Here is a 23,823-nt window from a genome sequence, read left to right as displayed (position 1 = left end):
TATAATAAAGAATACTCAAAGCCAGGCTTGTACTGGGGGGCGGGGGTGGAGCAAAAATTAAACAACTTGCAACTTCAGTCAAATCTTTTTTTTGTTCTTTTAAGAAAGTGTGTTAACTGCACTAAAGACAGGATTAAACAAGTTAGTGAATAAAATCAGAGTTACTGGGCTCACTCGACTTTATTAAATTTTACATGCTGAGATTTAAAGGCTTCAGCAAACCTCAGATATTTGCATAATTCCTTTTTTAAAAGGCATGTTAAGCTCTTCAAATTTTCATTTTCAGTAATGTGAAAAAGGATGATTTTTCAACTTTCTAGGACTTGTACACTATTTCAGGTATTGCTGGGCTGACTAGATAATTACCACTGACTTGTACCTCCTCTCCTACCTTACCAGTGTGGCAGCTGTGGATTGATCAGGGAAGAAAGAGAGCAGAGGCTCACAGAGAGCCCTCCATCTGGTCCGGAAATGTGGCTTTCCCCCACTTGCTGTGCCCCAGCTTGCTCACTTAGCCTGCCCTGAGCTGTAAAACAGGCATCTACTCTCTACCTCTCACCTGTTCTAAAGATTGGATATATGGCACATGGTATTTGCTACATAAGGGTGGTAGTTTAATAAAATGAAACTCCAGTGATGATCAAACTCATGCTTTCCTATTGCACAGGCTCTGAAAAACTGCTCCCTAAATCTTCAGGGCTGTTGGAGTCTTTGGGTCCATGTCTTTTTGCTTATGGCAAGGTCTGGCTGCTGAAGGGACTAAGACCTAGGGCTGGCTTTTATTTGGAGGTTTCCAGCCAAACACCTGAAAGAAAATGGAAGGTCCTGAAGGCTCTTGACCAGAGTGACCAAGTCTTGCAAACCCTGTATATCTGGTGCCTGTGATGCTTCACAGTTCTAGAGGGGAGAAAGATCCTGCTGGGCCAGATCAATTTCTTAGTTGAGTAAGAGAATTACTAAATGAGGCTTAGGACACCAAAAAAGTCACGCTATGTGGACATCTAAGATCCTAAAGAGACAAACATTTTTAAGAATACATGTTCAGTATTATAAAACTCCTTTGCCTATTTTTTGTTTATGATTCTTTTCAGAAAACTTTAAATTTGGATATATTGGTTCACTCTAACAAATAAAAAAAAGAAAAAGTCATCAAATGAAATCTTATAGAAAACTCTATGGAACTATTTTAATAATAATAATAATTACTTGCATTGGAATATTCTTTTTTTGAGATGAAATGAACTAAGTAGGCCATTACCTAGGGCTTTAGAATTTTGTCTTTTTTTAAAATTCAGAGCTTTTCATTTTCAGGTGTGCCTCACTTTACAAAAAAGGTCCACTCCTTAAAAAATAAAGCATACCAAGGATATTCAATATTTACCACTATGCTATAACCTACATAAGTGCTTCCTAAATGAGCACTTTCAATGTGGACCTTTGGAAAGAGCATTTTGTTTGAGCTTCATTCATTATTCATTATTCCCACTACTCTTGTCCCACTCTGATTTGATGGCTATTTCTTTTCAAAATCCCACCAGCAATGCATGGCCATTTCACTCTCAGCTGTAGGCTCTGGTGACCTGACAAAAGCTGCCTGGCTCTGGCCCCGGCCCCACCAGTCCATGGGCACGTGTAGGCAGGTGCAGCAGGTGCAGCCTGCTGAACTCTGGGCGGGGTCAAAAAACCTTAGAAGCCAACCAGTCCTCTCTCTGGACCGCAGCTGATCTACTTACAGTTATGAAGTGAGCTGGTGATTATAACATTCTGGAGGAGCTTTTCAGAGGCAAAGGCTCAACTTGCTAAAAGTTGAGGGCTGATCTTGCAGCCTTTCCACTATCCTCATCTACATAGCTGGCACTCTTAATAGCAAAGTACAATGATGCCTCAAAAGAGGCATTATCATCACTACTACTTCTGGTGGTGTCTCAGGAAAGGAGAGCCTGCAGGTGGCTTATCCTCCTTGGGAATGATCAGACTGGGACAGCACTGTTGTCTAGAATGTTTCTAATTTGCCTGTCACTAAGTCAATGGTGTTTAGGAACCACATGATTTCTTAATAGGCACCTTAGCAAGACGGAAACACGTGAGAACATCTGCAGGTGCCTAGTGGGTCCTAAAGCAAATGTCAAATGACTTAAGGATTAGGTCAGGTCATGGTTAGGCCCAATTTACAGGTGATGAGATATGCACAGGTAAAAGTGAACTTATCTTTAGTGTATAGTATAGCTTTCTAGAAAGATAAATCACCTATCTTCTTTTGAAGATCTTTATTTCTTTAGGAAAATAATGCTAAAGAAAGCAATCAGATTAATCAATCAATAAATGTGATAAAACCAATGAAGAGTAAAATTGTAATGTCAATACTAAGTGCTTTTCAGAGATTTTAAAAATTTATAGTAAAATTAAATTCCAACTTAAAAAATCCCAAAGAAGTTCAAAGTAACTTATCTACGAGCCATCTGGAAGCATGCACACCATGACCTGTGTGCTCAGCAGGACACACTGGAATATTTAATTCCTGAGAAGGAGTATTACCTCGTCTTACTCTAACTTTTTGGGTGGATCCTGCAAGTACTTGGCAGAGTACTGAGAGAGAGAAACCACCTTAGGCTCAAGTGTCCTGAGGATTTTGGTGATAGGCAGCTGTTAACGCTGTGCTGGTCCGAGGCTTGTACAGAGCTTCGTGCTGTGTGGCCCTCTCGTGTCTGCTACCTTTTCTTAAAGGAGAAAGCCAAATCTTTGTTCTAGCCCACAGCAATACTTCCAAGACCACCTTCCAAAGAGTGTGGCACTGCTCCTGATATTGTGTTGCTGAAATAGGACACTTTCTAAAATCTACTGGCATCTACTTTTGTAATAGGGTCCACAGAAAATTGACTCCACTATTATAAAAGAACTTTTCTTTCACTCATCTGGTATGGGAATTTCCTATAAGATTCAAATAAAATAAGCATACATGTACATATCCAGGTATAGCCCAAAATAAACCAAAGCACTTAAAAAAAGTCTCACCTAGGTTCGATTAAAAAAAAGTAAAAAAGTACAGTAAAAAAGGAAAAAATACCTTTGCAAATATAGTCTTGACATAAATTGGCAGGTCTCCATGGGGACTTCCATAACCCCCTACAATACTAAACCCCAATCCTTCAGAGCCTTTCTCCAAAGTAATAATCTTAGGTGGAGGTGTTCTGAAAACACAATGCATGCTGTTTAATTCCAGAATAGATATCGAGAAGGAATTTCATTTTCATGGAAGCACACAGATTTGAGAGAGACTTTCATACTGCGAAGCTATTAAGGTCAAATCAAACTATCAGAGAGCAATCTAGAAACATTTAAATATTTCCCATGTTATGCTGGAGTAATCACCAATGGTCTTGATGTTTAAGGGTTTCTCTTTTATAAAACCCAGTTTTTTATTTAAAAATAAAGTCATGATGCTGAAATTGTCAAAAAAAAAACCCCTATATGCTTAGTCTTAAACTCTTAAGTGGACTATTTAAATCTGAATGGAACTGTCTTTACATCTAGAAAGAATACCCTCGGCACTAGGGAGGTGGGGCGTTTGCTTAGCTTAGTGCTGACCGCCAGCCTGCGGCGGACCTGTGCCCTGAACAGGAGACAGTGGCTTGGTGGCTCAGTAAACCTGTTCTTCTTCTGCTTGAACACCCTCCCACTCCTGCTCCACCACTCCCACCTCAGGCAGAGACTCATGCTTCCAAAGCTGCCTCCACTGCGATGCCTCCACGACTCCCCTGGGAGAGTTAGCCACATCTTCTCGGTGCTTCCTTTGCACCAGGTCCCGACGCCCATTATGGCCTCGTTATAGCGTATTGTGGTTACTTCAGCATCTTTCTCCTCTACTGGACCTTGAACTCCTTAAGCCTTAATCATCTGAGTACTCCTAGTGCTAGCTAGGCTCAGTGCCCGTCACAAACTCAGGATCATGACTATGTAAATGAGAACTGAAATCCGGGAGAGAAGAGAGAACCCAAAGTAAAGCAAAATGGATAAAGACAATTTGTTTCAAATGTGCCATTTAGATTTTCAAAGCTTCACTCAGTGTGGAAGTCATCTCTCTCAGAAACAACATGGGTAAACATCAAATTACTTATGCAGGCTCAAGTAGGTAAATCTAAGCTTAACTAATACCAGCTTCTTATTCCAAAATGTGGTTGTCCCAGGGATAGAGACCTGCAGGGACCCAGGTCTCCCAGACTTTGCTGCTGCACTTGCAGCAGGAGGCTCATGCTGTGTGCCGGCAGCATGCAGGTCTGAGTTGACATGCATGTGATGTCAACTCAGCCATTCACAGATTTAGACAAGTTTGCAAAACTGGGACATAAGTAACTTTTGAATATGCTGTTCTGTCTGGCTAGAATATTCTTCCCTCTCCTCCTTCTCAATTTTTCCTGGCTCATTTTAGGCTTGATCTTCAGCTGGTTCACACCGGCTGGTGTACTTACTGGTTGCTTAGAGCTGGCATCCATGGTAATTGTTCAATGTCTCTAACGTATGAATTGTTGACTGTTTTGAATGCCACTCCTGCTTTTCCCAATTACTTTAAAACTCAGCCACAGTGTTATTGCCTCCAACCACACTCCCTGACTGAGTTATGCCCCTCCTCCAGGGTCCCCAGGACCCTGGGCTTACTTATCTCTCTCATTGAACTTAGCTCTCCTGGAACTATCTACTCCTTTACGAGCATAGATTTGGGTTTGTTTTTCCTGTTCTCTGGCAGTTCTGTAAGGACTGGGGCAAGCCTTCACCTATGTTTCTAGGTTTGACTCCTTGGGACCCCGCACTTGTGCAGTGTGTAGTCTTAGCAAGGCACTCAATAAGTATCTGTTGAAATAATGATGAATTATCTCTATGGCCGAATGGTAATGATGTCACAAATAAGGCTCTACCTTTCATCACTTTGTGACCTTACAAGTACTCTCAGTAATAACCCACTGGCTAGATGTGAACTTGATTTATGTTTCCTCCTTCAAAGGCCCCCATTCGCAAGGATACTGAAAGTCCCCTAGATGTCCAAAGCCACTGTTGTAGAAATAGCCCCTGGGACCACCAAATCATTAGAGACCTTCATAATTGTGCCTATTCACAATTAGAGACCTCTTTCAGGGGCAGGGGCAGGGTGGGGGAGGTAGGGGGTGGCAGTGGGGGAGGAACAGAGCCCCACTCCTCAGTGGGAAGCATCGGGTGGAGTCTGTTTCCATTTATTTCACATTTCCAATTAGTTTTAATTTTTGTGTAGAAGAGAGTAAAAAAAAATCCCCAAAAGTAAACGGTTGGATTGTAAGTGATTTAAATTATTTTAAATTAATGGTTTTCAGCTTCTCAGGAGCTGTACAGTTGTGGAATCATTTAAAAAAGTGGACACATCAAAAAAATGCTAAATGTATACTACTCTTCCTATAAGAATCCTAATTTTTTTTGAAGGAAAGGGTCATTTTAATTTGGTAATGTTATACATTCATGTATTTGTCATATTTTAAAAGCATGCATTTATTATTTTCATAATAAGAAGATAGTAAAATAAGCTTAGTTTAATATGTTTCCCTCAAGAAAAATCCAGGAGCATCTAAGATCTTATTTCCAGGAATGTCATCAGTTTGGCTCAAATAAACTTTTATAAAAATTCAAAAAAAAAAAAAAAGCAAAGATGTCATTTAAGTTGATGACATTCCAGGAAAAAGTTGAGAATGGCTGTGATCACCAGATCCTTCTAATAAACCATTCAGATCAGTCAACAAACATTTACTGAGCACCTACTAGGGACCAGGCACTGGTGGTGCTGAGAGGAACAGCTTTAGGCAGAATTTCTCAAAGTATGGGTCCTCTGCCAGTAGGGAGCAAATGCTCCCTGGAGAACCCACTGTAGACCACCTACTCAGAATCTCTGAGACCAGGCCAAGGAAATTAGCATTTTAAAATATGCTCTTTAGATTATTTTTATGTACATTCTAGTTTGAAAAACAGTGCTTTAATGAGCAACTTTCACTGCAATGACTGGTTTTAATGAGGAACGCCAGCAAGTATTACAAGATTTTGCTTAGAAAACTGAGGAAAAACCTGGCTCCTTGCACACAAAAGCAGGGTGCACCTGGGCTGTAAAGCTGTGGTTTTGGAGGGGAGAAGGCACAGGCGCCGTGGCAAGGCAACCACCGCAGGGTCTGTTAGTCCTGCAATTGACAGTCAGTTCCAAACTTACACAGTGGAACAAAGCTTTGTGAAAAATAGGGAAACCCTGGTGCTTTCTCGGAGCTTTTCTATGAATTAGAGAAGTAATGTGCACTTTTCCCTCTTTTTTAGAGTATGCTCTGGAGTCTGGAAAAGGTCTCACTGAGCTTTGTCCACCCCCTCCCCCCACCTTCCATGCACTCGGCATCTAGGACTACTCACTCTGTGTCTTCTGGATGGTGTTCAGCAGTGGGTGAACCAAGGTGGTAGCCTGTAGACAAATTTCCAAGCTGAGTTGCTATGGCGCTTATATTGGTATCTGCTACAACCTGGGGGAAGAGTTAGAAGACAACCCATTATAAGTCAGGGGAGAGTTAGAGAAACCATAGTATACCCAGTGGTCAGTTCTCAGTCCTTGTCGCATTCAACCTGTCTGCAGCATTTGACACAATGGATTACCCTCTTCCTCTCAAACTGTTTTCTTCATTTGGTTTCCACGGCACGGCCCTCGTCAGGTTTCCTTTCTATCTTTGCTCATTCCTTCAAAGACCTCTAACTGTCAGAGTGCTGAAGGGCTCAGTCCTTGAGCTTCTTATCTTTTCCATCTAAACACATCTCCTTCGTCATCTCATCAGTTTAAATGCCATCTGTGAATGGTACTTCCTGAGTCTGCATCTCCAGTACCACCACCTGTAATTAACTGCATGTCTATACATCTCCACCAACTTGACGTTCTTAATGCGATGTTCAGCAGGTATCTCAAACCTAAACTGTCCCACACTGAGCCCCTACCTCCTCCACTTGTTCCCATGGCCTTCCTCATCTCAGGTAGCTGCAACCTCATTCTTTCAGTTTTAGCAAACACCTTGGTGTCATCCTTGATCGCTCTTTCTTTCAAAACCTACATGCAATCCTCATAACATTCTATTGGTCCTCCTACAAAATTTCTATTGCCTGGAGTTTTACAATAGCTTTCTCACTGGTCTCCAAGTGTATAGCAGATAGAATGGTCCTGTTAAAATACAGCAGATTGCCCTGCTGGTGTGGCTTAGGGGATTAAGCGCAGGCCTGTGAACCAAAAGGTCACCAGTTTGATTCTTGGTCAGGGCACATGCCTGGGTTGTGGGCCAGGTCCCCAGCTGGGGGTGTGCAAGAGGCAACCCACTAATGTTTCTCTCACAGATCACTCGCTGAAGTTCTTCTGCCCAGTTACATCTCTGCCCTCATCTCCTAACATTCTCCCCTGAGTTCCCTCTGGTCCAGCCACATTGGCCTCCTTTCTTGATTGCTGTTTCTCTAATATGCCAGGGTCATTTCCATCTCAGTGCTTTGCAACCACTGTGCCTTCTGCCTGGAGTGCTCTGCATCCAGGGTCGGTGTGGCCAGCTCCACTTACTTCAGGTCTTTCCTCCAAAGTCACCTTCCCTGACCACTTGAACTAAAACCTCCACACCAACTTCCTGGCCCAACATTTCCTATCTTCCTTCCCTGCTTCACTTCCTTACCTCCATTACTATCTAATGCACTGTGAGTATATTTTACCTTCTCTATCATCTATTGCTTCATATTAGAATGTGTGCGCAGGAATTTTGTCTGTTTTGTTTACTACTGTATCACCATTATGAAAAACAGTGTCCAGCATACATTGTATTAAGTGAATGAAAGAAATCTCTATGATTTGCCTTTTAGATGGTGCTAAAAGTATAGTAGGATAACATTTAAACATTCACTTTGTATTTCTATCCTGAAAACACCATTGCAAAGCATTCAGAAGGAATATGGGAGAGCTCTGACAGCCCACACATAGCAGGACACAGAAAGGAGCTCTGGTGTTCAGTTTCTCCCACTTAAACGATGCCGATGCAGAGTTTCAGCTTCCTCATCTGTCGAAGGGAATCATAAAAGCCTGTGTTGTCTTCTCAGCCTGGCATTGTTTTCAACCTCAAGGAGTTGTTGGAGCATCTTTCTCAAGATCTCTTGGGCTACTCCTGCTTCTGATCAATGGTTCTTTTTCTAGGTTACAATTCTCAGTGCACAGGTATGGAGTTGAAGGGACAGCCTGACAGCAGTGCAAAGGAGCTTGATTTGATTGCAGTTCCAGAATAAACCAACAGAGGGCACGGCTGCCTCAATCTGTAAGCTTATTTGAATCTGTTAATATTTAGAAGGAAAGCAGGTGACAGGGCAACCCTGGCCCCGGCTGGATCTGACGACATTCTTGGGGAAGCATCCTACTCTGGGGGAGAACTTGGCTAAGCACGAGTTACAGGATCTTCTGGAGACATCATCATATAAAGACTGACTAAAAGAATTGTGGGAATATTTAGAATAAGAAACACAGAGGAAATGACAGATTCTTCGTGATCACAAGAGCTCCTCCACTTGTTCCACAGCAAGTGTTTTGGAGTTGTCTTTGCATGCAACCTCTGTAATCTTATCTCCTCTTTTAAAAAATAAAGATTTTATTTATTTATGTTTTAGAGAGAGGGGAAGGGAGGAAGAAAGAGAGGGAGAGAAACATCAGTGTGCAAGAGGAACACCTATCGGTTGCCTTGTGCATGCCCCCAACTGGGGACCTGGTCCGCAACCCAGGTATGTGTCTTGACTGGGAACCGAACCAGCAATGTTTTGGTTACAGGGACATGACGCCCAACCAACTGAGCTACACTGGTCAGGGCAATCTAACTTACTCTTAAGCTACACCATCTTCATAAACCCACTCCATTCCAGCTTCCAGTCCCATCACCTGGCCTAGCCATCGCTGTCCCACATTTTGGCTTTGCCCAGTTTTCCAGTCTTTGCTGCTTTTCCTGCCCCTTGTGGCTCTGTCCCAGGCCCCCTTCCCACTTGCAGACTCAGAGTCTAGGTGACAGCATCCATGCTCCCAGAGCTTTAAATGCCAACAACGTGCTGACAATTACCAGGCTGATCATTATATCCAATTGCCAACTTAACATCTGCATTTTTAGTATCTCAAGGGCTTATTAAAATTAACACAACTAAATCCAAACTCCATCCAACAATCGAATCCCTTCAGTTCATTTTTTTTTCTCTAGTTTCCCACATTTTAGTGGATGGAACCTCTGGCTGACTAATTAGAAACCCACTAGTTATAATATTGAAAATACTTGACTGCTGGCTGGAGACTGTCTGACAGGAAAGGCAGCTAGGATGCTAACCGTACAGGTGCTATTCTCTGAGCATCTCTCACCTGATGTGTGATCTGCCATCAAGTCCTCTGCAATCGCCCTCCAAAATACTTCTCACATACGTTTCCTTTCCATCTCTAATTCAGGATGCGGTGACCATCCAAACTCAATTCATCATTATCAGCTGCCTTTTAACTGGAATGCCCACTCATTCTCTTCCCATCTTTCTTCCTTACAAGAGCCATTTATCTTTTTAAGTATAAAGTAGATAATGTCATTCCCCTGCTTAAAACCTTTCAGTGGTCTCTCTTAGTACTTGGAACAAAATTCACCCCCTAATTATATACACAAAGATCCTCCCCTGGCCTATCTGTCTAATCCCATCTAACTGCTTCCCGTCCACCCAGTTGGTTCTGTCTGCCTGGAATCCACCCCCCAGCCCACTCCTTGTCCCCAACCAGCTGGCCTGGCCTCAGCTTGAAAGTCACTCCCCTTATACGACAAGCCTTCTTTGGCTACACATGTTGAAACCAGTTTCTCCTGTTTTTCTCTCCATAGCACTCTGGAAGTATTTCTCACAAATTGTGATGCATACTCGTGTGACTCTCTTTCCCACCTGATCACAGGATTCATGAAGGGCTGCTTCTCAATGTTAATGTGCCCAGCACACACTTACCTAGAGCATCTGTGGAGTGCATGAATGAATCTAAAACTTTCCTAAGGAACAGGGATTATGACATTCATTTTTCTGAATTTCCACAGAACAGAGTGAGACTGATAGAGGTTACAAGGAGACTGGTTTTGGGTCCTTTTAAGAAGGAAAAAAAAATCTAACAATGAAGGCAGTTACAGAATGGAATGCCACATTAGCACCTCGCCAAAGCAAGCACTCAAATAAAGTTAAAAAATCTATCAATCTGGGATGTGGCAAAGGGGATTCCCAGACTTGGTGGGAATTTGGACGTGCGCTCTCAGCTGACCAAGAAACACACCATCTAGTATGGGGTTGAGGAAGGAAGCAAGATACTGTTTCTTTCTAAAGTACCTTCAAAAGCCAAGGTCTGCTGGCAACGTGCTCATTTCTTGTTTATTCAGTATGTAACAGTACCACTACTAAGCTGAACACCTTAGGCTACGCATCCTTTACAGCGCCTCGAGAGGTAGGTACCATCATTCCCATATTACAGACACAAGACCCTGGAGCAGAGAGGTTAAGTAACTTTCCAACATCAGTTAAGGAGTGAAGGCTGACCCATGCCATTTCACTCTGGAATCCTGCGCTCTTAATCACAGCAGTGTGAGGCAGGTGGCCTGGTGGGCGGGCACAGAGTTCAGGGTCTGGACGTGGAACGGGGGAGGAAGCGTGGCAGAGAGGTAGTCGGACAGCAGACGCAAACAGAGCAGGAGACCAGCATGGCGTGCGACCAGCAGCAGGCAGACCTCATCCCCACTCCCCGACACTGCAGGGAGAGGACTTGGGTGTGGCAGACACACCCCCCACAGAGGCTCCAGGAGGAGAGCCCTTTAACTTTTAGAAAGAGAATATAATTTCATGAGTCCATGAATTCAGCCATATAACTTATGAAACCAAAGTCACAGTTCTATTTGGGTAAAAGTTGTTTTATCTTTAAAATCTAGCTAGAAAATATAAAAACACTTCAACATCATCTTGCAGAAAAACTCACATCCCTCCAAAACATAAAGGCCTCTTGCTTAGTCCAGAACCCTGAAATAAAAAAGGCCTCCCAGCCATTGGTAATATTAAATCCTAGAGATCCAACTAGGATCCTAGGAGCTACCCAGGTCCATGCTGTCTTGTAGGAGTAGAACCCAGGGGGCCGAGTGGGCACCGTGAGGGATTTTCACTGACAGCCAGGCTTTTGCAAGAAGATAAGGAGAGCACACACCTATCACCCCCAGATGACTTTCCAGCCTTAGGGCTGGGCTGACTTGTGAGAGGGGATAAACTGATCTGGAAGGGTGTGCAAGTTCAAGGAGATGTGGTCTATTAACATTGACTCAGCCCTGTGTCTGAAGGACTTGCTCTTGCCCCACCAATGCCTGGGACTGAACAACATGAAGGTAAGGCTTGGAGAGGTCTGTTCTTGAGTTCTGAAGTAAGGGAAGGCAAACAGGCTGATGAAAATTTTACTCATTTTTGGGGGGAAAAAAGAAGAAATCTTGAATCCCTAGATACAAACTTCTGTGGCAGGTTCTGAGGACAGAGATGGGAGCAGAGGAAACCAAGGGAAAGCCAACGTGCCCCCTGCACTCCACAACAGCAGGCCTGCAGCTGATGTCAGCCAGTGTGGGGGGCGGATGCGAACACACGCCGTTCACAGTGGAGGGAGGACAGGGGACGGACGGCATTCCTGCATGAGGCAGGGAGGCTCTGGGTCCTGAGACGATGGGCAGTTGGTCTGTGCAGCATGAGTGTGTGGTTCAAGAGCCATAGTGTCTGGTGTCCTTGGACCCAGCTAGGGCCAGCTTCAACTCTTAAGATTGGTGGCCTATGGTCTGGCGTTTTACAGATCAGCAACCTGCTTTCCTTTCATCCTCCTTCCTGGGGACCTGGAGGGGTGGCAGTATCCTCCCTGCTTGCTAGTCACTCTGCAAAACCATCTAGCTCACAATCTGTGGGTCTTTATGTTCCTCCTATTGTTGCAGTTAGTGCTGCTATAGACATCTTGGAAGTGGTTCCTAAAGGTAGATCACCAGATAGGGAACTGCCGGGTGGTGGGTGTGCTCATTCTGAACTGGCTAGATCTTCCTAAGTTGCCAAGTGGTTGGTCCAATTCAAACTTTCACCAGGCATTTAATGAAAGTGATGGGGGACGCGAAAGTTGGACAATTTTAATTTAAGTAATAGCTAATAAGCTTAGTAATCAAAGCATGTAAAAGCTATTATTCCAGGAACTGAAGGTGCCACCCACCCTGACTCCAGGAGACCATAAGCACTTCCACCTTTGTGCCCGGGAGGACTGCAAGCAATCAAGGTGGTATCTGAGCTACTGTGCTCCAGGGTGAGGTGCCCGCTGCCCAGGACACAGCTAACGACCACCGCCCAGGGTGAGAATACTGAAGTTTTTCAATCCAATGAACTTCTCCCTGAATTCCAAACCCCTTACCTACACTTTGTTCTCCTTATAAGAAGGGCCATTTAAAAATGGAATTTAAGATGGTCTATTAGGGTATAAACCCATCACCAACCATCTGAATAAAGCACCCGTAAAGATTCAATATCTATCTCTGCTTCTTGGGTCTGGTAGGTGACAAGCAGCACAAACACCAGCTTTTCCAGTTTCAAAAGTACCTTCTGCCCTGGCTGGTGTGGCTCGGTGGATCGAGCTCGGGCCTGCGAACCAAAGGGTTGCTGGCGAGTTTCGTGGTTGGGGCACGTGTCCAGGTTATGGACTGGGTCCCCAGTAGGGGGCGTGTGAGGGCCAGCCGCACACTGATGCTTCTCTCCTTCTCTTCTTTCCTCCCTTCCCCTCTCTAAAAATAAATAAGTAAAATCTTTTAAAAAAGTACTTTCTTTCCTTACATCCTCCCCAAACTTATGATCAAACATTTAAGGGCCTGCCTAAGGAGAGGGAGGTGACAGACCTGAAGAAGAGGAGGAGGCAATCCCCGTACCTGAGGAGGGGGTGACTTGTGAAATGAAAGATGGGGAAGAAGCCTTTTCCTCTGAGCCTAAGGAACATGCAGAGACCTTTGAATTCGTGAAAGAGAAAGAAGCATTAAGCATGTAATTCCTCCTCACTCTGCATTTCCCCTCCAACTGCACCTGCCCCTCTCTCTCTGTTTCCCCCTCCAACTGCACCTGCCCCTCTCTCTACGTTTCCCCCCTCCAAGAAGGGTTTCTCTTCAATATTCATTTCCTTCTTAAATTTTGTCTCCTCCTCAAACTGCTTTACTGGTAGGAAGGTATTTATTCTGATAATGACTCTCTCTGGTGCCTTGGCTCCTTGCAGCACTTAATAATTTAGGCTACAAGCAAAGCTAAAAACTCAATCAGGACTGCATGTTCTATATTAAAACAATGTACATTTGATAGAACTTCTAACGGAGTAACACAGCACAGGTCTTTATTGCACAAGCCACAAGATGGCTACCTTTCCTTAGAAACAGGTTTGGGGGATTATGTTTTGGAGAATTGAGAAGTCAAAATATTTTCCAGGTAACTACAATACTATAATGCACAAAAGCTCAACCTCTTTACTTTGAACTTTCCACAGCTGCTGAGCGTGTAAAGCAGGGGTGTCAAACTCATTTTCACCGGGGGCCATAGCCTCACAGTTGCCTTCAAAGGGCCGAAATAATTTTACGACTGTATAAATGTAACTACTCCTTAACTGTTAAGGAGTTGAAATTACATTCAGCCCTCTGAAGGCAACTGCGAGGCTGATCTGGCCCCCGGTGCAACTGAGCTTGACGTCCCTGCGATCAAGGAATATGGTCAGCCTTTACATTTGTTGGGACTTAAATCTGCCAGTATAAAAATACACACAGCACTCACACCCAGCCTGGATCCAGAGTACAGACATGCTGAAAAAAGACAGGAAGGCTGTCCAGTTAAGTGATTCCTGAGAAAGGAGAAATCTCAAGATGGGCACATTACAGAAGAACAATCAAGAAAAGCTTCCCTAGCCCTTGCTGGTGTGGCTCAGTGGATTGAGCACCAGCCTGTGAACCCAAAAGTCCCCAGTTTGATTCTCAGTTAGGGGACATGCCTGGGTTGTGAGCCAGGTCCCCAGTTGGGGGCATGTGGGAGGCATCTGATTGATATATCTCTCCACACATTGATGTTTCTCTCCTTTTTTTTTCTCCCTTTCTTCCCCTCTCTCTAAAACTAAATACATACAAATCTTATTAAAAAAAAAAAGAAAAAAAAAGCTTGCCTTGTCCCATGCCTGGCATTTGGTGTAATTTAATGAGCTAGAAGCACATTTGCTTAAAGTTTTTATTTAGAATCTAGTCACACTGATTCTAGTGACATCAGAATATATTGATTTTAATGTGTCTGTTTTAAAAATATACTTGTCCCACCCTGGCTGGTGTGGTTCAGTGGTTGGAGCATCATTCTGTAGTATGAAGGGTCATGGGTTCGATTCCCAGTCAGGGCACATGCCCAGGGTGCAGGTTTGGTCCCCAGTCTGGGAAAGTACAAGAGGTAACTGATCGATATTTCTCCCTCACATTGATATTTCTCTTCCTCTCCCTCTCTTCCCCTCTCTCTAGAATCAATAAGCATGTCCTTGGGTGAGGATTAACAAAAATGAATTAATAAAAATAAAAATATACTTGTTTGGCCCTGGCTGGGTAGCTCAGTTGGTTAGAGCATCATACCCATGCAGCAAGGTTGCAGGTTCCATCCCCAGTCAGGGCACGTAGAATAAACAACCAGTGAGTGCATCAGTGAGTGGAACAACAAATCAATGTTTCTCTCTCTTTCCCTCCCTCCCTCTCTCCCTGAAAAGATCAATAAAAAAATCAATAAAAAGATTGCATAGTGGTCTGAAACGCCAAATGTGTTGTCAAAATAAAATGGGGCAAATCGCCATCTAGTGGCACTTCTAGGGGTGGGACCTAGCAAGGTCGTGATTAACAAGCCACCAAGGTGATTCCAGAGCATGGTAAGGTCTGAGAAGCACTTCTCTCAAATACCACAATCAGTTGTCACCTGGAAAACCACTCCACTTCCAGGACTTTAGAAGGGGCTTTAGCATCCCCTGACTTCAGATCTGTGTGATTATAGAGCAAGTAATAAAATACCCCTTAGTTAATGCTTACCACTTGCAGTCCACTCTTTGTATTAAACATTCCATCTCACTTGATCCTCACAGGAGCTATGACCCCTCCTTAGAGGACATCAGGCACAACTTCTAACCCTAATGCCTGCCTGCCCTGCAGAACTTCCATTAGGCCTTCATTTCAACTTTCAAATCCTTAGCTCTTTGTGCCCTTCCTGGAGCTGATCACTCCCCTTCCTGGCATCACTTAGCTTTTTATCCATCATGAACCCCATAAATCTTACCCCTGGCTACCTATTAGAATCACCTGGGAAGTTTTAAAATATCCTGATGTCCCTGCCATATCCCAGACCAATTAAATCACTGTGGCGAGACCCAGGAGCCAATGATGGAATCAATGATTTTGTTGTGTAACCAAGGTTAAGAACTACTCACAAACCACTCCTTTAATGATGCTCACATGTGCCTTTATGTGCTCTTCCTACACACAGTACCACACACCTTTACAATTCCCAGCCCAATCAATCCATCCTTCTTCTCTACTGGAATTTGTCTGCACCTAATTGATATCTGTGCTGATTTGTTCTCTATAAGTTCACATCCTTCAACTTGATCAGCACAGCCCAGCAACCTACTCAATGCAACCAATATGTACCAGGCAACTGCTCTGGGTGCGGCCCTCTGCTGGAGGCAGACACTGTCCCCACTTTACATGAATTCATGGCCTTCAGGGGCACTCACACCCAGACTCTCCCTGTTTTTAGATGAAGAGTTTCTGAACAAAAGATTTCCCAAGATTTAAAAAGATGGGATGAGAGCCCTGACCGCTGTGGTTCAGTGGGTTGGGCATGGTCCCACAAATTCAAAGGGTCACTGCTTCGATTCCTGGTCAAGGTACATGCCTGGGTTGCAGGCCAGGTCCCTGGTTGGAAGGCATGAGAGGCAAATGATTGATGTTTCTCTCCCTCTCTTTCTCCTTCCCTTCCCCCTCTCTAAAAATAAGTAAAATCTTAAAAAAGATGGGATGAGAAAAAAAAAAGGGATGAGGGTGTGGTGAAATGGGTATTCCAGGCATAGAGAAAAATATGTGCAAATCTTTGCTCATCCTAAAGAATGCACTACTCTAGTGGGCCTCAGGCTGGTCTCCAAACCAGCAGCATCAGCAACACCCGGGAGCTTATTATTCTTGGATCCCACCCCACTCCTATGGAATCAGAACCTCTGGGGGTGGGACCTAGCAACTGTGACTGATAAGCCACCAAGGTGATTCCAGAGCATGGTAAAATCTGAGAAGCACTTCTCTCAAATACCACAATCTTTTCTTTACTCACTCTTAGAAAATGACGTCCTAAAAGAGAAGCCATCAGACTCAAACTCCCCCGTAAGATTTCCTTTCCAGGGGTAACATCATCCCTACCTTTTCTTCTATTTCCTTTGTTCCCAATTACTCCTTTGCTCTCTACTGACTTGCCACCAACTCTAAAAGAAAGAAACTCAATTATTTTAAAGATTGCCAGTGATGTATCTGCCAGTTGGAGTGACTTTTCTGAGGTTTTATTTACATTTGCCTCATTGGTAAGTGTGCTATTCTTGAAATTCTTTTCTCCCTTAGTGTCTAGGAACTGTGTTTTTGACTCCTGGTTCTTTTTCTATTTTATTTTTCCAGGTTATTTCTTTTTGTATGTGCATGATAAAAAATTTAACAGGGCATGATAAAAAATTCAATACTCTTACTCCCTAGAGACACACTGAACTTCCTTTTTTAACCCTAGAGGTGTAATCTAAATAATATGCTGACAAGCCAATTTTGAAATGTATCATCTTGATGGTATCGATTGGCTCCCTATTCCAGGAGATGAGAATTTAGCTTGCCAAACTTGCATTAACTTTTATATTATTTTTAAGGTCTACTTGTTTTCTTTGTTTCTTTAGATATACTAAAATCACTATAATTCTGACAATTTCCAGCAATGTATTCTTTTTTATTTCAACTTAAACAATCAAATCTATTCATGTATAATTTAAAAAACAGCTCTGACTGGTGTGGCTTTGTGGGTTGGGTGCTGTCCCGCAAACAGGAAGTTTGCTGGTTTGACTCCCCGTCAGGGAACATGCCTGGGTCGCAAGCTAGGTACCCAGCTGGGGTGTGTGAGAGGCAACCGATTGGTGTTTCTCTCTCACATCAATGTTTCTCTCCCTCTGCCTTTGTCTCCCTTCCCCTCTCTCCAAAAAGAAATAATAATAAATAAAAATAGAAATGATCATACAGTATTTAATGAAGTCCTCTTCTTCCCTCTTCCCTAATTACTAATTGTCACTCCCTACAAATAATTATTTTCAACCCTTTTAGCTGTTTCTTCTGGTAGCTGCTTCCATATTTCTAAAAAAATCATGTTTTTACTTCTATTTCTTGATTTTTCAGCTTTAAACAGTATCTGATCATATCCTATTATAGAAGATAAAGATTTACCTCTTATATGTTCCTTTCCTACTACTAATATTTCACGCATCATGATGCTTGGTTACATTGGTTTTATTCCATGAGTTGGAATGTTTACATAAACATTATACAGAGCCAACTACTCAACTGTGATTACAGTTCTTTTTTTCATACCAGTTTATTTTCCTCAAGGTTAATACTTATCTAATTTTGTTTAATTTTGAATATACTTATCACTAATTCCGCCCCAAACTTTCCAATGGGTCCCAAACTTCCAACTCAGTTTAACGTGAGGTAATCTGCTCCTCTGCTTCCCTCTTTAACCGAGAGGCATCTCCTCTGGAGCCCTCTTCTCCTCCTGCTCCCGCTTGGACAAGCTGTTCTCTCTGCCGGCTACAGAGCTGTCTGGACTTCAATGTTCTTTAGCGTTGGATTCACTGGCTTTCCTCTTTCTTACTTTGCTCTTTTGTTGGAGAATATCCTAAACGAATGTCTCAGAGACACACTGCTGAAAAAAGCCAGGCGCTGTTTGAATCTCTTGTTCTTTTGTAAGTAGCATATACTTTTCTCCTGGAAAATTTTGGAATGTTTACAGGTATCATTCTTGTTTTATTTATCCTGTTCACTGATTAAAAGACCTTCAGTTGAATGACTTTTCTTTGTTATTTTTCTGTTTTTCTTTTTGTAACTCCTATTTGTTGGATATTGGACCTCCTGAATTAATCCTGTGTTTTATTTTCTCCTCTTTCATTTTCAATCTAGGGCTCACGAGAGAAGTCCTTGTTTTCTGAATATTGTCCTAATAAGTAGGACATGTCTCTCTCTTCCAACCAGTAGCCCGGCCCTCTTACAGCAGCGTTTCTGTGCTTGTTTTTTGTGCTCTGGAGGATGCTCTCAAAGGGCCTCCCAAACTACTTTGTAGCCAGGCCTTTAGTCCATGTCCCTGATCTAAGACTCTCTTCTGCTCTCCCTACTCACTGCTGATTCCTGGCCTTTGTCCTCTGTCTTTGTCTCTGCTCCTTTCATTCACTGAACCAGTATCTAGGAAGTATAATGTGGCAGCCAGTGGGGATGCTGACATTAAAAAGCTGCAGACGGCTAAATTTACCCTCTCTGTTTCTAGCACCGAAGACCTCGACCACCGGCAGCACATTTCCCGTGCCTGCTGGTCATCTCTCCACCTGGATGTCCCAGGCAATAATGTTCTCTTCTCTCCCAGCATACTCCTCCTAAATTTCCTGGATTAGAAAATACTATTTCAATCTGCCCATCCTCCTATGCTCTAAAATGTTTGGAAAAACTCTTAGGATTTTTTTTTAATTTATTGATTTTAGAGAGAGGAAGGGTGAGAGAAACAGAAACATCAGTTTGTTGTTCCATTTATTTATACATTCATTGGTTGATTCTTGTATGTGCCCTGACTGGGGATTGAACCTGCAAACTTGTATCAAGATGATGCTCTAACCAACTGAGCCAGTTGGCCAGGGCTGGAAAAACACTTATTGGACCCAGAACAAGCCTCACAATTTCCTTTAGCAAAAAAAAAACTCCCTTATATGCTTCTTTATTCTCTATGTTCTCAAAAAAAAATTTTTTTTAGCAGAGAGCCAGAGTTACCTGATTTTATAAAAAAGAAAAGATTTTATAATAACTCCATAGACAAAATAACTAAACTAACAAACGATCAAACTACGGAAGCAAATATAACTGGAAACATGTAAAATACTCCTCATAGCCAAATCAGTCTCTGCCTAGCAATCCATAACTGGGAATAAGAAACATCTGACTTTAAGGGCAAGAATATCTACCTCCTTATCACACCTAGAGACAGCAGTTTAACCATGGGGAGGGGCTTCCAGAAGTGCCGGTTGTCTCTTCCACCCTCCTCCCCTTCTGCGCCCGGCAGTCTGTTGACCCAGACCTTGATCTTCCCTGTCGGATCAGTAGTTGCTGACTTCTCTACAAAGCCACTGACAGTAAGTCTTTTTCACATTGTCAGACATGATGATCTGACCTTCCCGACTCTTCTGTCAATGGGCTGGCTCACTTGATAATAAAAAATCACCTAGTGACACGTCCACTGTGATCACTGGATTGCTGGTACTACCCCTGCACACTGCTTTAATTGAAGCAAATACGGTCTGCAACTGAAAGGTGTCTGATGCAGGACGTGAGACTTTCCTGGGCCTCGTGTCTACAGCCGTTGGCAGCACATACGCTACACACCCACAACTGTGTATGTTACAACTGTCAACATCCCAAAGGCGTCCCTTAAGCTTTTAATAACACATGTTAAAAAATAACACCAACTAATGTGTTTAACACGAGATCATTTGAAACCAAATGTCATTTTCTTCTTAAAATACAGAAATAAGGAAAACAAGGAACTCATTCAAAAGTATGTTCCTAGCAGCAGTTTGGCTGAATGAAGTGTTAACTCTGCATGGGAGAGCATGAGTTCCTTTTCATTTAAGGTACTTTTTATAGCCCACGTTACACTTTTACATTGTGTCTTCCCGTCCCTTTGTGAAGAAGGTGGAGCTGAACAAATTATATCAGTGTATGCAAATAGCAACTATACCAGGTTTTGCTGAGGGAAACACCTTTTTGTCTTGACATAGTTATCATGAAATGACTCCTTAAAATTGTGTAGCTAAGGGTCCTCAACTACGAGGTTGGAGAGTTGCATGGGTAGGGCCTCTAGGGGTCAGTCTAACTCGAAGGGAATGCAAGCAGAGCAAATGAAAAAGGAAGATTTGCAGGCTGTGACAACGGCAGAGGGAGGAACAGCAGGCAACCTGGTAAGATCCCACTGAAGGTGCAGACAAGGAGGAGTGGGGAGCCGACCCTACAGCCAGTGCACATACTCGGGGACCCAAACCACTGAATAAGGAGGTTGCTGATCACATGAATTCCCCTGAAATACTGACGGTATTTTTATTATACTCTTCTTCCGTGCTGAAAGCCATATACTTTTTTAAATGTCTGTGTTGGCATTTTGGTCTTAGGCCATTCAGGTGTGACAGTTAAGCACCACAAACTGGTTCTCCCAGAAGTAATGGTTTTTCAATTCAAACTTATTACTTTAGGGCTAGAATGGTCTGAGGAGCTGGCTAGCACCCGCTCTAAGGTACAAAATTGTGGGTTTTATTCTTTTTACCTATAAACCATTTAATACTAATTCTGCAGAGTATGTATGGTGATTACAATCCTACATTTGGGGAAACTCTTTAAGGAAACTCACTGCCAGTATGCTGCCTCTCATTCACCACATGGCATCAATCTCTCAGATACGTGAAGTGCTGAGAATGTAAGAAGAGGTGATTAACAGCACGCCTCGTTTCTACTTCCTGGTATATTTCCCTGTGCCTCTCTGGACAATACCCTTGGAGACCACAGCTGATAAATACTTGTCTGCCTTAGTTGATGGCTACTATGCAGTGAGAATTTAACAGTGTTGGCAATCACTTATGGTACAGGAAAAAGAGCATTGTATTTCTCCCTTCTTTTAATGTGAGCGGACCAAACAGCACTTGGGCAGTTCAGTAACAGTTTTTGGGCAGAAGAAAAGAAATCATTTCCTATTCCTTGCAAAGTCTGATTTACAAAAGAATGCTAGAAGCTAAAAGCCTTGTTGATTTATCACGTGAAGCAAAGAGTAATTTTTCTCCCCTTGTTAGGCTTTCACATAATCATGCTCACTGCCTGTATGGGTGGCATTAAAGAATTTCTGAATAAAAATAATAATTTCTTGCTTTCAACCTTCATAATTCACATCAGCGAGCACCCTGCTGGGCGGTGATGCCTACTGCCAGTGAAGCTCAATCTTTTCTGCACGCCACTTATCTGCCGCGCGCAGCTGCGAGCTCCACTGATGCGGTACCTGCAGGATAATGCGCCCGTAGGCGTTCTTCAGCAGATTAACCACGTCCGTGTGAGACAGCCCATCCAAAGGTTGCCCATTGATGCTGACAATCCGATCTCCAACCTGGAAGCACAAAAGTGGTAGAAAATCACTATCATTAAGAAAAATTAAATTTGAGAAGAATGCTTAAAATTCTTTGGAAGTCATATTTCCCATTTGTGGGTATTGTGAAGATTCTGTGTTTCTACTGTGCATGCATGTTCCAGAAGCATGAGGAATTTTTATGGCTTTCCCCAAATACAGGCCAATCAGAGACACAAGAAGGGGGTCAGATTTGATTATTAAAAGGCACGGCAGGCCACTTTTGTATTTTGGTAATGGTGGTGTTTCATGCATCCATTCGCCAGTAATGGTGGGGTGTACAAATTAACTATTCAATAGAGCTCTAGTGAGAACACCAAATATTTTCTGATTTATTTTGCTACCTAAGTTAAAATTAATGGGCAATGGACAAATTATAAGAATGTTGATTCTTTTGGATGAAGAAAGATTCTGAGGTCAAATCACTCTCAGGTGAAAATCGACTTTGGGCGGAAGCAGGTGCTGAAAGACGGTATGGGAGGCTTTGTAAGTGAGCTGCAAGTTCTTTCATCGAGAAGCTTTGAGACAAACAATAGTATTTTTATACGCCCATGGACCTGATGAATTTCAGGTATACACTTTCCCTAGTGCATTTTGTCCTCAGCATAGGTCTCTGATGGCTGTTGGAATTCCAACTTTAAACAAAGTGCCCACGGCGGCAACTTCCTCTCCCACCCCACCACGTGCTGCTAGCACTTCCCCAGGCCCCATCGGCTTACTTTAAGCTTCTGTGTGCGCGCAGCCACTCCGTTGGCCTGAATCATGGCAATGAACACTGGGATATCTCCTAAGGGGCTTCCTCTTCCTCCAGCAATACTGATTCCAAGGGCATCACTGAGCTCCTAAAAAAGAAGCAAAACACAGCATATATTTAATAAAGAGCCACAACCTGACTGTCCTTGGTAGCTGCTGAACAAAACACTCCATGATGCAGGAGGTCAGGGTAACACAGGAGTTAAGTGCAGGTCTTTTGGTGTCAGAGGAACCTGTGTTTGTTTGTTTGTTTGTTTGTTTCTTTCGAAAAGATTTTATTTATTTATTCTTAGAGGAGGAATGAGGGAGGAGAGAAACATTGATATAAGGGAGAAAAACATCAATCAGTTGCCTCTCATACACAACCCAGGCATGTGCCCTGACTGGGAATCGAACCTGCGACTCTTTGCTTTGCAGGATGATGGCCAACCAACCAAGTCACATGGGTCAGGGCAGAAAAACCTGTGTTTCAGCACTAGCACTTAATTGTTGGGGAGTCTTCAGGAAGTTTCTTAACCTTTTAGAGTGTCCATTTCTAGGCATAAAATGGGAAGAATCCCACCTACTTCCCAGTGTTAGTTTGAGGGTTAAATGAGATGATATAGTGCAGTCCTGGCCTACAAAAAAGGCTCAATAAAAAGGCAATAGTGGGAGTGAAAAACAAAACAAAACCCTATGCTACTGCTCACTTTGGTGGCCAATTTTGATGCAGACTTGGCAAGTATGTTCTCATATGGTGTTTATAATCAAACTGCCACACATATCATGCTCTCGGGGGTGTGAACAAACATACTTGGCTCTGAAAGAGCTACGTGACTGCTTAAAACAAAGGATGTTAGAGGACACTCATTATAACGACAACATAGTTTGGAGAGAGAAGTAAAATGTGATAGGAAATGTTCCCTAAGATTATTAGGTGAGGCAACGTGGTTCCCTCAGACCCTGGTGAAGAGATCCTGGCTTTAGTCCAGGTTCTTCCCATATTCTATCAGAGGGTTAGCATTTTAAAAATCTCTAACAGAACAAACGACAAGTTCCAGATTTAGCATAGTGGCATATGCACACTATAGTATATCTCTCCTGCTGATGAAAATAAAGGATGTGTCAAAATACAAAAAACAACTACCTGAGGCTTCTGAAAAGTAAAGAAACTCAAAATGCAGTGGAAAGCCACAACTTGGAGAAATGACAGCAGGGATGACCATCCTGGTTGTGTACCTGGCGGCGCTGTCCTGAGGGCGAGACGCAGGCCAGGATCTGGGAACCGGTGCACAGGAACCTGGGAACTGGCTACCGCCTGGAGACACTCCCCTCTTCCTGGTCGGAGGGACCAGAAAAAGGAATGCCCGGCGGCAGGAGAATAAACAAAGAAAACTAGAGCAAAGGGAGCTGGGGAAGGGATCCTCTAGCTCGGAGTGAACCCACATAATTCTCAGGCTCAGCTCTAACCTATGCACGCATGGAACAGACCCCAACCAGAGAACTGAACCACCGCTCACAAAAGGGGAGACGCAGCGCGTAGTCTCAGCCTAACCG

General features: G+C 43.1%; 1 protein-coding gene across 6 annotated transcripts in view; it reads right to left on the bottom strand.

Annotated features, from left to right (window-relative positions):
* PATJ (PATJ crumbs cell polarity complex component) overlaps positions 1 to 23,823 on the bottom strand; it is a 331,922-nt gene that overhangs the window by 3,340 nt on the left and 304,759 nt on the right. For 5 of the 6 annotated variants that reach the window (XM_036026193.1, XM_036026197.1, XM_036026196.1 and 2 more), the window contains 4 exons: positions 22,254 to 22,376; positions 21,412 to 21,516; positions 6,409 to 6,515; positions 3,065 to 3,188 (listed from right to left, as the gene is read on the bottom strand). In XM_036026193.1, coding sequence (XP_035882086.1) covers positions 3,065 to 3,188; positions 6,409 to 6,515; positions 21,412 to 21,516; positions 22,254 to 22,376 — 459 coding nt within the window. The remainder of the gene's footprint in view (positions 1 to 3,064; positions 3,189 to 6,408; positions 6,516 to 21,411; positions 21,517 to 22,253; positions 22,377 to 23,823) is intronic. The other variant, XM_036026198.1, reaches the window with a different exon arrangement.

This window comes from Phyllostomus discolor, chromosome 5, assembly GCF_004126475.2.
Source record: "Phyllostomus discolor isolate MPI-MPIP mPhyDis1 chromosome 5, mPhyDis1.pri.v3, whole genome shotgun sequence".
In the NCBI taxonomy this organism is placed as follows: Eukaryota; Metazoa; Chordata; class Mammalia; order Chiroptera; family Phyllostomidae; genus Phyllostomus; species Phyllostomus discolor.
The sequence above is the reverse complement of the archived record's forward strand: the minus strand, read 5'-3'. Positions and strand labels throughout refer to the sequence as shown.